At 41.5% G+C, this 16,531-nt stretch overlaps 1 protein-coding gene across 4 annotated transcripts in view; it reads left to right on the top strand.

Annotated features, from left to right (window-relative positions):
- The window catches only part of pcsk5b (proprotein convertase subtilisin/kexin type 5b), a 292,169-nt gene that overhangs the window by 173,147 nt on the left and 102,491 nt on the right, over positions 1-16,531 (top strand). For all 4 annotated transcript variants that reach the window (XM_084338245.1, XM_084338244.1, XM_084338246.1 and 1 more), the window contains exons 7-8: positions 4,722-4,894; positions 15,753-15,965. In XM_084338245.1, the coding sequence (XP_084194371.1) occupies positions 4,722-4,894; positions 15,753-15,965 (386 nt within the window). The remainder of the gene's footprint in view (positions 1-4,721; positions 4,895-15,752; positions 15,966-16,531) is intronic.

Here is a 16,531-nt window from a genome sequence, read left to right as displayed (position 1 = left end):
CCTGTCTCTGCCAGTCTACTGTATCTGTCCCCAGCTCTGCTGTCAGTGTCTGTGTACCATTTCTTGCCTGCTCTGCCTAATGACATCATTATCAAATGATTTTAGCATTTCACTTCTTTCGTATGAACATTTTTCAACCTCTGTAGTCTAGTCTTTGAGATATTAGGCTACTAGGGTTATTACTTTGCATTTTGGTGTACTGAAATAGGCTCTGATGTCGGTCTTTTTTCTGTCATGTTCTACCTGACTGGCTGGCTAGACACACACACACACACACACACACACACACACACACACACACACACACACACACACACAGTGTGCAGGTTATTTACAGTAGGAGATGGGCTTCTATCATACTATCTTCTATTATTCTATAATGGGCTTCGATCTACAAGGTAGCTAGCTAGTCAAACACTGGTTGATGTTACTAGCAGCTAGCAACGTCAGCTAACCGCTAGCTAAGATAAAGAGTGACCTGTAATTCAATGCAGCGAAAATTAAGAGAAGGTGGTGATTATAAATGTGTTTTATTGTATTGAGTGGTAGAAGTAAAGACATGTCTAACATATCCTTTGTTTGAACAACTTACTGGAAAGGTCTGCCGCTGTGATATTTACAGACGCACTGAGCCTACCTGCATCTCATGCACCACTGACTGCGTGCTGGGGGTGGGACTCGGGAGGCAGTTGATCAAACCATTGTGAAGGAAATGCGGGGGGGGGTCGCAATCTTTGGAAACTTAAAAACTCGCTATTAACACTTTCAGCGCCTTTGATTAACATTGATTTACCCTGTTGAATGCCACCATCCACTTCAATGTTGGCGTTAAAAACGCCTAATCTATGTTTTAAATTATGGCTATTTGTCTAATCTGCCCGTCGCTTATCAATGACTCGTTTGCAGTCAACATTGTCGAAGCGGATTGTTTTTTTATCTGTTCATTTTCATTTTATAGCATTTTGAAAAGCCGTCGTTTTCAAGGAAAATATAAAGATTCCATGATAAAAGACATTTACTGGAATATTCTAGAATACACAAAAACGTTGTCATTTTTCGGCCTATTTATGAATCGTTTTCAAATAAACGCTAGATTATCGATAGTATTATGTGTACGTATGCACGCTATAGACGCAAGCTGAAAAATCGATTCTCTTATCAGCGATCACAGCCAAACAGCCACATCACACATAGGGCAAACGCAGAGATCTCAGCTAATACAACTCCGATTATCCCAAGACTGGTAAAATAGATTCCTTACCTCAGATCAGATGTTCTCCAAAAAGATTATTTCAATTCCTGATCGCCATTCCAAATATCGATCACGCTTATTGATTGATTATTGGCTGCTGTAAATATATATTCCAGGCTGATTTCCGTCCCGCAAGCAGATCGCTCTTGAGCAGACTGCTCGCCAGCACAAGGAGCCAGTTGGCTCCCCCCCAGAGATCTACAGATCCCAGGTCAGTCTAAGCGACTGACCTGCAGTTACACAGGGATAGACGATAGGGGGCGCTTTTTTTCAATCTGAACTCCTGTAGGGGCTGGTGTACCAACGGGAGACTCGGTTGATGAAATATGAATTCAGATCGCTAATAAAAAAATATAACTATTTGTCGTCGTGGGCACTCAATGGGGGGGCTGATAAAACGAGATATGTCGTCCGTGGCACTGAAAGGGTTAAGTGTCTATAATCAGCAGTTCTTTCATTGCGTATTATTTATTCTATTGAATTACATAGTTATGTTTACAGTGATATATTGGGGGGGACATATCATATCTTTCTCAGGATGGGGGGGGGCATGTCCCCCCTGTCCCCTGTGGGATTTCCGCGCCTGGGCATGCACATTTTTCTGTTAGCATTAGCAGTTGTTAAATGTTTTGTATCACTCATTCATTTAGCATTAGCAGTTGAGTGGCTAAATGTTGTGTATTACTCATTCATTTAGCAGTGGCTAAATGTTGTCTCTATGACTCATTTATTTAGCATTAGCAGTGGCTAAATGTTGCTGATGTTTGTGTGGTGATTACCAGAAAACCAAACCATGCCTGATGTTTGTGTGGTGATTATCAGAGGATCAAACCATGCCTGATGTTTGTGTGGTGATTACTTAAGCATTACATCACGCGCAGGAGTGGTTTGTGAAAAATAAACCATGCCTAGGGGTGGTCGTTAGATTTTTCACAAACCATGACTACAAGTGGTGTAATGCTTTTATACTGGCACATTCATCAAACCTTATTGCTATACAATAAACACACATTAATCGAAGATTTATTGAAAAAACCATCCGCCAGAAAAAGTAGTTCCCACAACAACAAAAAAGAGAAGTTGCCTCCATGTGGAAGCAGCTCGGAAGTGCATCCAACTGTTCTCAGTAGGACATCCAACCAACTAACACATCCAACTGTCTTTCAACTAAGACATCCAACCAACTAACACATCCAACTGTCTTTCAACTAAGACATCCAACCAACTAACACATCCAACTGTCTTTCACCTAGACATCCAACCAACTAACACATCCAACTGTCTTTCAACTAAGACATCCAACCAACTAACACATCCAACTTTTCTTTAGTTTTTAACCTACTTTCTATATAACTTCATTCTTAGATGCGTCTATAAAGGTAAAACAAATTAAAAAAAAGTTTTCTTTGCCCTATAGGAATTTAATTAAATTTTTATTTTTTTAAACCTACTTTCTATAGAAGCAGCTGGGAGGTGCGCTGTTTTAAGTGAGCGTGGGTTATTGAATTGATTGATTGCTAATTGTATTACTGTCCGCCTTGTTTCCAACTGGTTAAGTTTAGGCCCTCTTTCGAAGTTGGTTAAGGTTAGAGTTTGGAACCAGGCCTGGTGGTCTATCGCCCTGCTCTAAAGACGAACTCTAACCTTAACCAACTTCGAAAGAGGGCCTAAACTTAACCAGTTGGAAACCAGGCAGACGGTAATAAAATTAGCAATCAATCAATCAATTCAATAGGCCATGCTCACTTACAACAGCGCACCTCCCAGCTGCTTGAAAGTAGGTAAAAAAAATGCAAATTAATCAATCAATCAATCCGCGCAATTTTTATTTTGTTCCACAATGACTCATGACCCATCAATTACATCATCCAACATTGTTTAAAGAACTAAGACATTCGCCGTGACAGAATCGGTTTATATTTAGTCGTTATGACGCTATCAACATATCCATTTAAGATTATTGTCCGCCATCTTGTTTTTTCCTAAAAATCCGCACGGCGGAGTGATTGTAATTCGGTTGTGGGCGGGTCCTGGGACCAGGAACGTGGAATTGTGAAGAATACATACGTGTAAATTGACTGTTTCAGCCAATCAGAATCGAGAAATTTGCATGCCGTTGTATAAAAGAGGATCAAACCATGCTTGATGTTTGTGTGGTGATTACAAGAGGATCAAACCATGCCTGATGTTTGTGTGGTGATTACAAGAGGATCAAACCATGCTTGATGTTTGTGTGGTGATTACAAGAGGATCAAACCATGCCTGATATTTGTGTGGTGATTGTCAGATGACCAAACCATGCCTGATGTTTGTGTGGTGATTGTCAGATGACCAAACCATGCCTGATGTTTGTGTGGTGATTGTCAGATGACCAAACCATGCCTGATGTTTGTGTGGTGAATGGTGATTACAAGAGGATCAAACCATGCCTGATATTTGTGTGGTGATTGTCAGATGACCAAACCATGCCTGATGTTTGTGTGGTGATTGTCAGATGACCAAACCATGCCTGATGTTTGTGTGGTGATTGTCAGATGACCAAACCATGCCTGATGTTTGTGTGGTGATTGTCAGATGACCAAACCATGCCTGATGTTTGTGTGGTGATTACAAGAGGATCAAACCATGCCTGATGTTTGTGTTGTGATTACAAGAGGATCAAACCATGCCTGATGTTTGTGTGGTGATTGTCAGATGACCAAACCATGCCTGATGTTTGTGTGGTGATTGTCAGATGACCAAACCATGCCTGATGTTTGTGTGGTGATTGTCAGATGACCAAACCATGCCTGATGTTTGTGTGGTGATTGTCAGATGACCAAACCATGCCTGATGTTTGTGTGGTGATTACAAGAGGATCAAACCATGCCTGATGTTTGTGTTGTGATTACAAGAGGATCAAACCATGCCTGATGTTTGTGTGGTGATTGTCAGATGACCAAACCATGCCTGATGTTTGTGTGGTGATTGTCAGATGACCAAACCATGCCTGATGTTTGTGTGGTGATTGTCAGATGACCAAACCATGCCTGATGTTTGTGTGGTGATTGTCAGATGACCAAACCATGCCTGATGTTTGTGTGGTGATTACAAGAGGATCAAACCATGCCTGATGTTTGTGTTGTGATTACAAGAGGATCAAACCATGCCTGATGTTTGTGTGGTGATTGTCAGATGACCAAACCATGCCTGATGTTTGTGTGGTGATTGTCAGATGACCAAACCATGCCTGATGTTTGTGTGGTGATTGTCAGATGACCAAACCATGCCTGATGTTTGTGTGGTGATTGTCAGATGACCAAACCATGCCTGATGTTTGTGTGGTGATTGTCAGATTGACCAAACCATGCCTGATGTTTGTGTGGTGATTGTCAGATGACCAAACCATGCCTGATGTTTGTGTGGTGATTACCAGAGAAACCATGCATTGTAGTTTGAGCTGGTTCGTTGTGTGTGTGTGTGTCTCCAGGTGTGCGTATGCTGGACGGTGATGTGACGGACATGGTGGAGGCCAAGTCTCTGAGTCTGCAGCCTCAGCATATAGACATCTACAGTGCATCTTGGGGGCCAGATGACGATGGGAAGACCGTGGACGGTCCAGCGTCGCTCGCCCGGCAGGCCTTCGAGAACGGCATCCGCATGGTGAGTGGCTGAATGGTTACCCGGTGATCTAGACCTCCATTCCATCCAGCTTAGCACCAGGAGTGCTGGGTCTCGCAGGCTGGAACTTGACCCAGAGACCAGAAGAAACGAGGCATTTCTTTATCCCTCCCCGCCTACCTCCGGTCAGCGGCAGCCAGCAGGGCTGTAGGACTTGAGTCCAGCACTGTGCAGACGAGGACTCAGACTTAAAGGAACACGCCAACATTTTGGGAAATTAGCGTACCGCCTTCTCCAGAGAGAGACAATAAGATAGATACCGGTTTCCTCTCTGTGCGTTCAGTACAAAGCATACAACCTTACGAAGGTGTCCAACTAACAATGAATGGAAGCGGACAGTGCTAGTTAGCCTTCGGGAGAGGTGTTAGTTGGACAATGCCTAGGCTACCCGTCACTGCTTCCATTCATTGTGCTAAGCTAGGCTAACATGCAGCCAGATAGCTTTCTTCTGAACGCAAAGAGAGGAAACCGGTATCTATCTTATTGTCTCTCTCTGGAGAAGACGATAAGCTAATTTCCCAAAATGTTGGCTTGTTCTTTTAAATTAATAATAATACGGATAAATAGTTATTTCTTTAAAAAACTTTTTGTTAAAAATGTTGGCAACGTTTTAAACTCTGAGGGGCGAATTCACAAAAGGGATTGCGCGGCTTTTTCTGACGCTAAGCCGGTGAAAATTGCTCTGAAACACAGTTTGCTATTTACAGAGGAGGCGCAACGGGTGAAATTAGGTAGTAACTGCGTTTGATTTGATGATTTGATTTAGATTTGATTCGACTTTTTTTTTCTTTTTTTCTTTCTCTGATTTTCTCCCCGTCCCAATTAGTCGTTGTGCCAATTCCCCCCCTCCCCTACCTGGCTGCATGCATGTTCTCCTACGAGTCGGTACAAGGGCATCCCGAGTCGATCGCACGCTTCCTCCGAGACGTGCGCCGACAGCCAGTGACGTCTTTTCACTTGGCAGCGAGGACTCTCATTGGTGAAGTGTAATGCGTGGTGAAGTGTAACGCGTGGGAGGGCACGCTATCTCCACCAAGTCCTGCCCCGCTTAGCAAGCGCCGAGACCTGACCTGTAGGCGTCGCTGTCCACAACGCCAGATTCCCACCCGCCAGCTTCCCCACCCCCTAATACTGCCAATTGTATTAGTGTGAATGGCCAGCCAAGCTGGTGGCAACGCCGAGAGCTTGGCTCGAACCCAGCATCTCCTGTATTGGTGACGAGCGCAATCTCCGCTACGCCTCCTGACCGCACTTATTAGACATTTTTAAAGATACAAGATTCCAGAAAAACGTCAAGGATGCTACACAAAAAAGTCGAGACTTATTTCCATTGTGGTCCTTGGTCTCAGACAGATAAGCAATACAAAACAGGACCATAAATAACAATTTGACAAACTACATAGACATGAACATTTTAAAAGCAGTACAAATGTAGCCACAGGCAACAATGTATCGGACACCATTTTCATGCATTTTTAAATCTAGTTTTGGACATTGTCGAGGAGCCAAGATTTGACTTTTTTCTTAAAATTGTGCCGGCTACTGATGCATTATAGCTGTGAAGGTAGCAAATTCCAAATTGTGGCTCCCCAGAATTTAAAAGAACATTTGCCCATATTAGTTTTGAACCTTGGAATACGCAGGTCAGCAATGCTGGCTCTGGTGTTATGGGTGTGCATGTCCCTGTTCCACTGAAAATAATTTGTAAGATAAGAGGGGGCCCTATTATTATAAATGTTGTGAACTATGTTGAGCTGAAGTTGAACGGACCTGGCTTCCAGAGGACAGCCCAGCAACTGGAAGTGTTTGCCCACATGTGCTCTGGAGGCTAGTCCTAGAGTTAATCGGATGAGTTTGTTCTGGGAAACCTGTAATTTATCTTTTAAAACTTTGGTCAGACCTCCGTACCAAGAACAGATAGCATAGTCGAAGCAACAAGAAACAAGAGAATTTGCCAGAATGTGAAGACTTTCAGGGTCTAGTAAATGTGCTTTCCTGTTCAGAAATGTTGTTCTGCCATTCACCTTGCTCATAGTTTTGAGAGCCATGGATTCCCCGCTCAGGCTGCTGTCTAGGTGGCAACCTAGATAGCTCATACACTTTTTTGCTGCAAAAAGCTGGCCCTCGAGATTTATGCTGGGCGAGACCAGCTTCCGCAGCCTGGGTTGGGAACCAAAGATGATGTATTCTGTTTTGGCCATATGCAGAGATAATTTATTGTCATAGGCAAGTTCTATACAATACGAAATAAACGGAATACTAATGGTGAAAAATAATGTTCTGTCTATGCCTCATTTTGGGTTTATTTTTCCCTTTCCTGATATCTGCCATTAGTGCTGTCAGGTGCAAACTGCTCCGTAAGCAAACTGTGCTGGAGCAAATCAGGAGCAAACTGCTCACCTATGGCTGTGTTTTCGCTAGTATCTCATCCGCGCAATATCCTTAGTAAATAGCGCGCAAAGACAGACCTATCGCTAAGCCACGCCCCCTTTGAAAACTCTGACACAGAGCAGACCGTGAATGACTCTCGCTGACGATGGCGGCAGGCAGCCCCTTTCCTGACTGTGATGCAAGCCTTGCTTCACAGTCACGAAAGGGGCTAGGCCGCTGGAGATTTACCACAGCAGGTAATAGACCTGTTTTTTAAAGATAACACAAATATTTCATCTAGAAGCAGACAGAGAGGGTTACAATATGCAGTGGAAAAGTACGTTCATGAGATACACATTTACCTTAGACCTCCATGGTGATGCAAGCATTAGCTATAGATAACGTCTCAAGCATTACTTACAGTTGACTTGATTGAAGATTACAAGAACTATGACTATAATCCATGATTACTACTATTGCTGATACATTTAGTTTAGTGGTCCAACGCAGTATACGAGCTAGACCCGACAGTTGTGTCACTAGTCACTAGAATGAGGAAAAAAGTGAGAGCTGTCACTTGCCAACAATCCTCCTCCATAAAGGGGTGAGACGTCAGAGAATGGTATGCTGCACATTCTAGTGTACATCAGGTCAAATGATTGATTACACTAACTATAAATGTATAGTGATAGAGACCAAAGTAAAAATACCTAATAATAAAATAGACCTAGGGGGCGACAGTGGCTTGGGAGTAGAGCAGTCGTCTGGTAATCCGGAGGTTCCCGGTTTGATTCTCGCTCCTCCCGGGCAGCGTGTCGAAGTGTCCTTGAGCAAGACACTGATGAGCAGGTTGGCACCTTGCATGGTTGCCTCCACCGTCGGTGTGTGAATGTGTGAGTGAATGGGTAAGATGTGAGAAACAAATTGTAAAGCGCTTTGGATAAAAGCGCTATATAAATACAGCCATTTACCAAAATACCTGTAAATCACAGTAAATGGGTACAGGTCAGGACATAGCTTTTCTTATAACACTAAGTATAAGTTATATTTAATATAAATATAAATAAATGCATATACAACACATTCTCAAGATAGATCACTCTGATTAGAAAAGAAAACCCACAACTAAAGTGTACATAAATAGCCACTATTTTTAATATATACAATAAATATACATGGATTTATAGTTACACAAATGGATGTACGATATAAACTGGAATAGCGAACAATATCATGTGTTGTTGTGATACATCTATGGTAATTTAACATTATATTCTTCTAGTACCTCCATTATGGATTAATAGCCTGGTCTGTTGACATTTGCAATATCAGCAACTGTTGATGAAGATTAAGTACTTTAACATTGTAAACCAGCAATCTGAGGGACACAGAGCAGCATAACTGGACCACTTTAACAACCTTCAGGTCAATCGAGGGTTGAATGCACTGAAATACAAGAACACCCTATAGAATATGTACTGTACTTTTACTTTTGAAACTTAATACAGTACTGTAGTGATTGTAATGGTACATAATTCACCCACAGACCTATTGTTAGGAACATACTAGAAAATTAGTGCCGCCCGAATATTCTGGAACGTGTGTGATGATGTCATGGCAGTACATTCTAGAACCTTAGTTCTGCCCGATCATTCTGGAACGTTGGTGATGATGTCATAGTAGAACCTTCTAGAACCTCTAACATTCCTATTAAGCATTCTGTTTATCTTTCTAGTAATGTCCACCTTCCATTGGGGGAGCCTGGTGCCCACAGGCCGGCACTCATCTGGAGTAAGAGGGGAGGAGAGAGGTGTGATGGATAAGGGGAGAGGGATGAGGGGGAGGTGAATGAGGAGAGAGGGATGAGGGGGAGAAGTGAATGAGGAGAGAGGGATATTATTCAGTTAATGACATGATTGTAAAGCTGCACACATTCCATGATGCTCACATTAGTCCAAAAACATAAATCAGACCTCTTTCATTGTCACTCATGTCCTGTCTTGGGTTGACCTGTGTCGTCTCTGTGAGGGCAGTAACATCTCCAGCACACCTCATTCTGTGAAAAAAAACACAAAAAGCTGAGTATTAGCTAAGCATAGACAGATAATAATAATAGTTCATTTATGGAGCATCTTTCATACATAAAATGCAGCTCAAAGTGGATTTTATTGACAACAAACATAACAACTTTGACAGATCAACATTTGTGTTTGCCTTGTCAGGGATAAAACGAAAAGTCCAGGACTTATTTACTGTTTACATCATTGTCCCTGTTGTTACTGGTTTCAAGTGGCACTATGGCATCTGAAGTGCATCGAGCATTCTTAGTGCATGTAGTAGTATTCATGTTATTAGTATTCTGTTGTCTGTTAGCCAGTTCTTTATACTATCAATGGTGGTCACTACATTACATCTATAACTATAACTGTCCTTGTTGGTCATCATTTCCACTGTTATGCACCTGGCTTGCGGTAACGTTGCTGACGTTATGATGCAGAAAGCTAACCTTATGATACAGAAGGCTCACGTTATGATGCAGAAAGCTAACCTTATGATGCAGAAATATCTGCGGTATCGTTACATGTTGGCAGCTAACGTTAGCTAACTGGGCTGGATATACGATAGCTAGTTCGCAGTCAAAGTCAAACGTTAGCAAACTAATAGTTTGGTCTACGTTTCTAATACATGCCGTCAAATATTATGTCTTTATGAATTGACCTTACCTTTGAGCAAACATAAGTGTCCTTGGTAATGGTCTTCACATTCAGTTGTGTATGTGGTCGACGACACAACATAATCCATCGCTTGCATTTCTCTAGTTTTCGTTTGGGCTTCGGGGAAGGTATGAAATATACTCCTCCATCCAGTCTTTCAGGGTACCTGGTGTCCGAATTACAGGTACCCCACGCACAGCGTTTCACCATCGGATATTAGGTAGATAATAACATATAAACTGAACTCTTACACAGTGGTTTTGATCACAGCCGTCTGGTTTGATGCAGCCCACAAATGGCTTTTCTGGTGTTGACCGAGTTTTCTGCAGCGAAGATTTTTGCTGTGATATGATTGGACAAATTTTATTTTGGGGCGTGGTTTAGCGACAGGTCTATTAGCACCGCGCAATCCATTCTTTGTGAATTCTCCCCTGAATGTCATTCAGCGCGTCTTTAAAAAAAATTATAATAAAGGGGTTTCTGTTATATTTTGGGTGCATATTGATGAAGTATCACCTTTTATTTGTACAAACAAAGAGGGTAAGCAGAGGTAGGGATTTGGCTAGTTTAAAATTAGGGATGCACCGAAGTTTCGGTCAGGGAAAATATTGTGGCCGAAAATATGTTCGGTACTCCGCCGAAAGAGTGAAAACTCACAAAATTTGAGAAATAAATGTGATGCTGTTTCATACAAAATTAGATGATCTCTATGGCTGATTCCACAGAATTTGATTATCTCTATGGCTGATTCCACAGAATTAGATGATCTCTCTGGCTGATTCCACAGAATTAGATGATCTCTATGGCTGATTCCACAGAATTAGATGATCTCTATGGCTGATTCCACATAATTTGATTATCTCTATGGCTGATTCCACAGAATTAGATGATCTCTCTGGCTGATTACACAGAATTAGATCATCTCTATGGCTGATTCCACAGAATTGGGTACCTGACAATAATTTCACGCCATAAATAGATCAATGCTAATTAATGTCTATGTCTAGTATTAATTAATGTAGCGTTTTATTTTCAAATGTAGCCAAGAGTAAAGACCCTAGCCCTGTCAAAACAGCAGTCAAAGTGTATATTTTCAGCACTACGCTTGTTTACCAATGATTTTAAGTGTTAATATGAGTGAAATATCAGCAGATTGATTGGTTTGTAGATACTAATTTTGATTTGACACGCACACATGCACACACACACAGCTGGCTGACTAACGACTAGTTGTTTAGCTCATAGTAACCACCTGTCGACACCCCTCATCACGTATGTGTCTGTGTTGGTAGGTCTTCATGCATGTCATTCATTCAATTCATTAAAATGTATTTTTATTAAACAATAATCATTATTTAATATTGAAGGATCATTGAGAGCAAGTTCTCATTTACAATGATGTTGAGAATTTCTTTTTTATAAAACAACTGCAGCCTGTGGTTAAATGCTAAATAGTCTTTGTGTACGTGTGTGTTTGTGTATGTGTGTGAATCAGATTTGAAGTTACGTGTGTCTGCTGGGGATCCCTGGACACCAGGATTAGAGGACCCGGTGTCTCATTAACATATTCATGAGTTGATTTGCATATTCATGTATGCATATTTGCATGTCATTTGACGGAGCAGAAAGGAAACGGCTTTAGAGAGGTTAAGTGGAGGGGAGGGAGCTTTACTGAGCATGTCAGACCACACACTCACAAACACTGATACACACTGTAAGACACATTCCAATTGGAAAAAGCTTAACAGAGGTTAAGTTGAGGACATTAATGAACATGTTGGACCACACATAGAGACACACACACACACACACACACACACACACATATGCATACACACACACGCACGCACACACACACACACACACACACACACACACACGCACACACGCACGCATACACAACCAAACGCATACAAAGAGAGGAAATGTTTTTTTCAAGGTTAAGTTAAGCTGAGGACATTAGTCATGTCAGAACACACACACACACACACGCACACGCACGCGCACACACACATACCAGGGCTGGGGTACTTTAGTCCCACACAATCCTGACCTTTTTTCTGCTTCTACAGACAGGCTGGACTGAAAGACTAGATAGACACAATGTCTAAACACGCTCTAATAATTCATATTTCATAGATATTCCTCTGTCTAGACATATGCAATAATTAATCAAGTTATAATCATTCATATTCATAGATATTCCTCTGTCTAGACATACACATAACTAATCAAACTAATTCATATTTCATATAGATATTCCTTATCCACTTCCATTCATTTGTGCTAAGCTAGGCTAGGATAACTTTCTACTGAACACACCGAGAGGACATTGGTATCTATCTTATTTTGTTGTATAACTACATAGTTTACCAGGGAATAAGTAGAACATGTGACATTTGTGAGCGACAGCCATTTATTTGGATATTGTTCTGTTCGTTTTTTAATGTGTATGTGAAAATACATCAATTTTGGTTTTGCCTTCATATTTGGACCAATATCTCCCTGCAAAGTACACGCGCACGCACGCACGCACGCACACACACACAGACACACAAAAGGCCCCTCAATCATATAGTGCTCCTCCTTTTCTCTTTTCTGCCGTGTCCCTCTTCGCATCATATCCAAATAGCATAGTTACACACATTAATTCAAGCTGCATAATAAATTATATAGTTGTCAGACCACTTCAAACCATAGCTTCAAACGCATCAAATTATTATCATCATCACAATCTGGCTCCTCAGAGGGATAAGCTCTTATAATTCTTCAGCATTGCCGATAGACTATTAACTATTAATGATGCTGAAGCTGATTGGTTGATATCCTGTTTCTTTTGACAGAATGAAGCTGCTTGGTTGATATCATGTGTGTTTTGACAGACTGAAGTCGAGTCCCGTTTCACTATTGATGATTCAGAAATTACTTTGATCAATTATTGATTACTTTGTAATCCTGCTGTCTGGAATACCCTTCTGGTGTTTGCTGTGTTCTACCCAAGTTACATGTAAGTACAATAGAGACGGACAGACAGACAGACAGACAGACAGACAGACAGACAGACAGACAGACAGACAGACAGACAGACAGACAGACAGACAGACAGACAGACAGACAGGAGATAGATAGGAGATAGATAGGAGATAGATAGGAGATAGATAGGAGATAGATAGGAGATAGATAGGAGATAGATATAAGATGGATATACAGTAGGATAGATATGAAATATATATACAGTAGGATAGATATTGGATAGATATTATATAGATATACAGCAGGATAGATATGGGATAGAGATGAGATAAATACGAGACAGATATGAGATATATACGGGATAGATATTAAATAGATATGAGATTGATACGGGATAGATATGAGATCGATATATGATACATATGAGATATACAGTAGGATGGATATGAGATGGATATGGGATAGATATACAGTAGGATATATATTGGATAGATATGAGATATATATGGGATAGATATGCGATAGATATGGGATTGATACGAGATAGATATGAGATGGATATCAGATTGTAGGGGTGTAACAGTACATGCATTCGTACCAAACTGCTTCGGTACGGGACCTTCGGTTCAGTACGTGCTGTGTACTGAACGAATGCAACGTTACTTTAACCACTAACGGAACACGCATGCAGGATCTTTTTTTGCGCATGGAACCCAACTCTGATGGTTCGATTCCGGCTCCTCACGTGTCAAAAGTGTCCTTGAGCAAGACACTGAACCCCCAACTGCTTCCGATGAGCAGGTTGGCATCTTGCATGGTCGCTTCCGCCGTTGGTGTGTGAGTGAATGGGTGAGGCATTATGTTGTAAAGCGCTTTGGATAAAAGTGCTATATAAATGCAGTCTGTTTGTATATAAATGTAGTCTGTTTGTATATAAATGCAGTCTGTTTGTATATAAATGTAGTCTGTTTGTATATAAATGCAGTCCGTTTGTATATAAATGCAGTCTGTTTGTATATAAATGCAGTCTGTTTGTATATAAATGTAGTCTGTTTGTATATAAATGCAGTCTGTTTGTATATAAATGCAGTCTGTTTGTATATAAATGCAGTCTGTTTGTATATAAATGCAGTCTGTTTGTATATAAATGTAGTCTGTTTGTATATAAATGCAGTCTGTTTGTATATAAATGTAGTCTGTTTGTATATAAATGCAGTCTGTTTATATATAAATGCAGTCTGTTTGTATATAAATGTAGTCTGTTTGTATATAAATGCAGTCTGTTTGTATATAAATGTAGTCTGTTTGTATATAAATGCAGTCCGTTTGTATATAAATGTAGTCTGTATATAAATGCAGTCCGTTTGTATATAAATGCAGTCCGTTTGTATATAAATGCAGTCCGTTTGTATATAAATGCAATCTGTTTGTATATAAATGCAGTCTGTTTGTATATAAATGCAGTCTGTATATAAATGCAGTCTGTATATAAATGCAGTCCGTTTGTATATAAATGCAGTCCGTTTGTATATAAATGCAGTCTGTATATAAATGCAGTCCGTTTGTATATAAATGCAGTCTGTTTGGATATAAATGCAGTCCGTTTGTATATAAATGCAGTCCGTTTGTATATAAATGCAGTCTGTTTGTATATAAATGCAGTAGGGCTGTCTTAAATACTTCAAAGCTTCGAAGCTTCGTTCGATGGGTATGGGATTCGAATATGAAAAGAAAATTCGAATATATTAAAAAATAAAATAAAATAAAAAATTTTGGTGCAAAATCAACTCTGCCTCTCTTTGTTAACTACAACAAGCAATGCTGTTTGTTATTTAAGATGAGGTCGGACTCGGCACTGACAGATTTGTGTTCATTGTGCTGCTTTTATAAAGCCTCAAATGACTGCTTACAATATTTCATGAAAGCAAAGTGTTTCGTTTGTCTAAGATTTAAAAAGGTTTAAACTTTACAGCACTGACAAAGTTGAACAAAGTGCTGTACAAGTCCCACAACATAAAAAAATCTTTTTTTTTTTTTTTTTTATCTCGAAGCTTCGAATTAAAATCGAATCTCGGCCCCGAAGCTTCGAATTCCAAAAAAAAATTCGAAGGTCAGCCCTAAAATGCAGTCTGTCTCTCAGTCAGTGTGTCTGTCACTGTGTCTGTCACTGTGTCTGTCACTGTGTCTGTCAGTGTGTCGGTCAGTGTGTCTGTCTGTCTGTCACTGTCTGTCAGTGTGTCGGTCAGTGTGTCGGTCAGTGTGTCGGTCAGTGTGTCGGTCAGTGTGTCGGTCAGTGTGTCGGTCAGTGTGTCTGTCAGTGTGTCGGTCAATGTGTCGGTCAGGCTGGTGCTTCTCAGTGCAGACAGCTCAGTTTACCTGCACTTCACTCAAACTTCAGAACGTCATAATAACCAACAACTACTAGAAGAAAAAGTACAAGAAATAACTAATGACGACGACCCTGTCATCAGCATTCGAACTGCAGTTTTTATTTGCATTTTGATCTACTGGCTTCTGACTAACTCTGTGTCCCATGGGTGGTGTCCCTGTGACCATATACACCCACCATCTGACACCGTTGGCCACTGAGTGGCTTACCTGCAGCAGTGGGGGGTTAGGTTAGCCTTGCTCAAGGGTACATTGACAGTAGTCATTCAACTGTTTGCACATGGGGAAGCGTTGACACCGGCCTGTGCAGAGAAAGACTTTTGACGAATGTCTCCGTGTGAGAGCGTCCCATAACACAAGCTAAACTGTATCCTCTCTGCATCGCTTCCTGTCAGGGGAGGAAGGGGCGGGGCTCCATCTTCGTGTGGGCGTCTGGGAACGGCGGGCGGAGCCGCGACCACTGCTCCTGCGACGGCTACACCAACTCCATCTACACCATCTCCATCTCCAGCACGGCAGAGAGCGGACGCAAGCCTTGGTACCTGGAGGAGTGCTCCTCCACCCTGACCACCACCTACAGCAGCGGGGAGAACTACGACAGGAAGATAGTAAGACACACATACACACACACACACACACACACACACATATATACACACATATATACACACCCTGACCACCACCTACAGCAGCGGGGAGAACTACGACAGGAAGATAGTAAGACACACACACACACACACACACACACACACACACACACACACACACACACACACACACACACATATACACATATACACACCCTGACCACCACCTACAGCAGCGGGGAGAACTACGACAGGAAGATAGTAAGACACACACACACACACACACACACACACACACACACATATACACATATACACACCCTGACCACCACCTACAGCAGCGGGGAGAACTACGACAGGAAGATAGTAAGACACACACACACACACAAGTGGAGATAACTACGACAGGAAGATGCACACAAAACACACTCGCTCACATACACAACATACACACTCTGACCACCACCCACAGCAGCAGTGGGTAAAACTATGTCAGGAAGATGGTAAGTCGCGTGCTCACACATACACACACACACTCTCACACACACACACACGAGCGCACACACACACACACACACACACACACA

The sequence above is a fragment of the Notolepis coatsorum genome (genome assembly GCF_963971535.1).
Source record: "Notolepis coatsorum genome assembly, chromosome: 2".
Lineage (NCBI taxonomy): Eukaryota > Metazoa > Chordata > Actinopteri > Aulopiformes > Paralepididae > Notolepis > Notolepis coatsorum.
The sequence above is the reverse complement of the archived record's forward strand: the minus strand, read 5'-3'. Positions and strand labels throughout refer to the sequence as shown.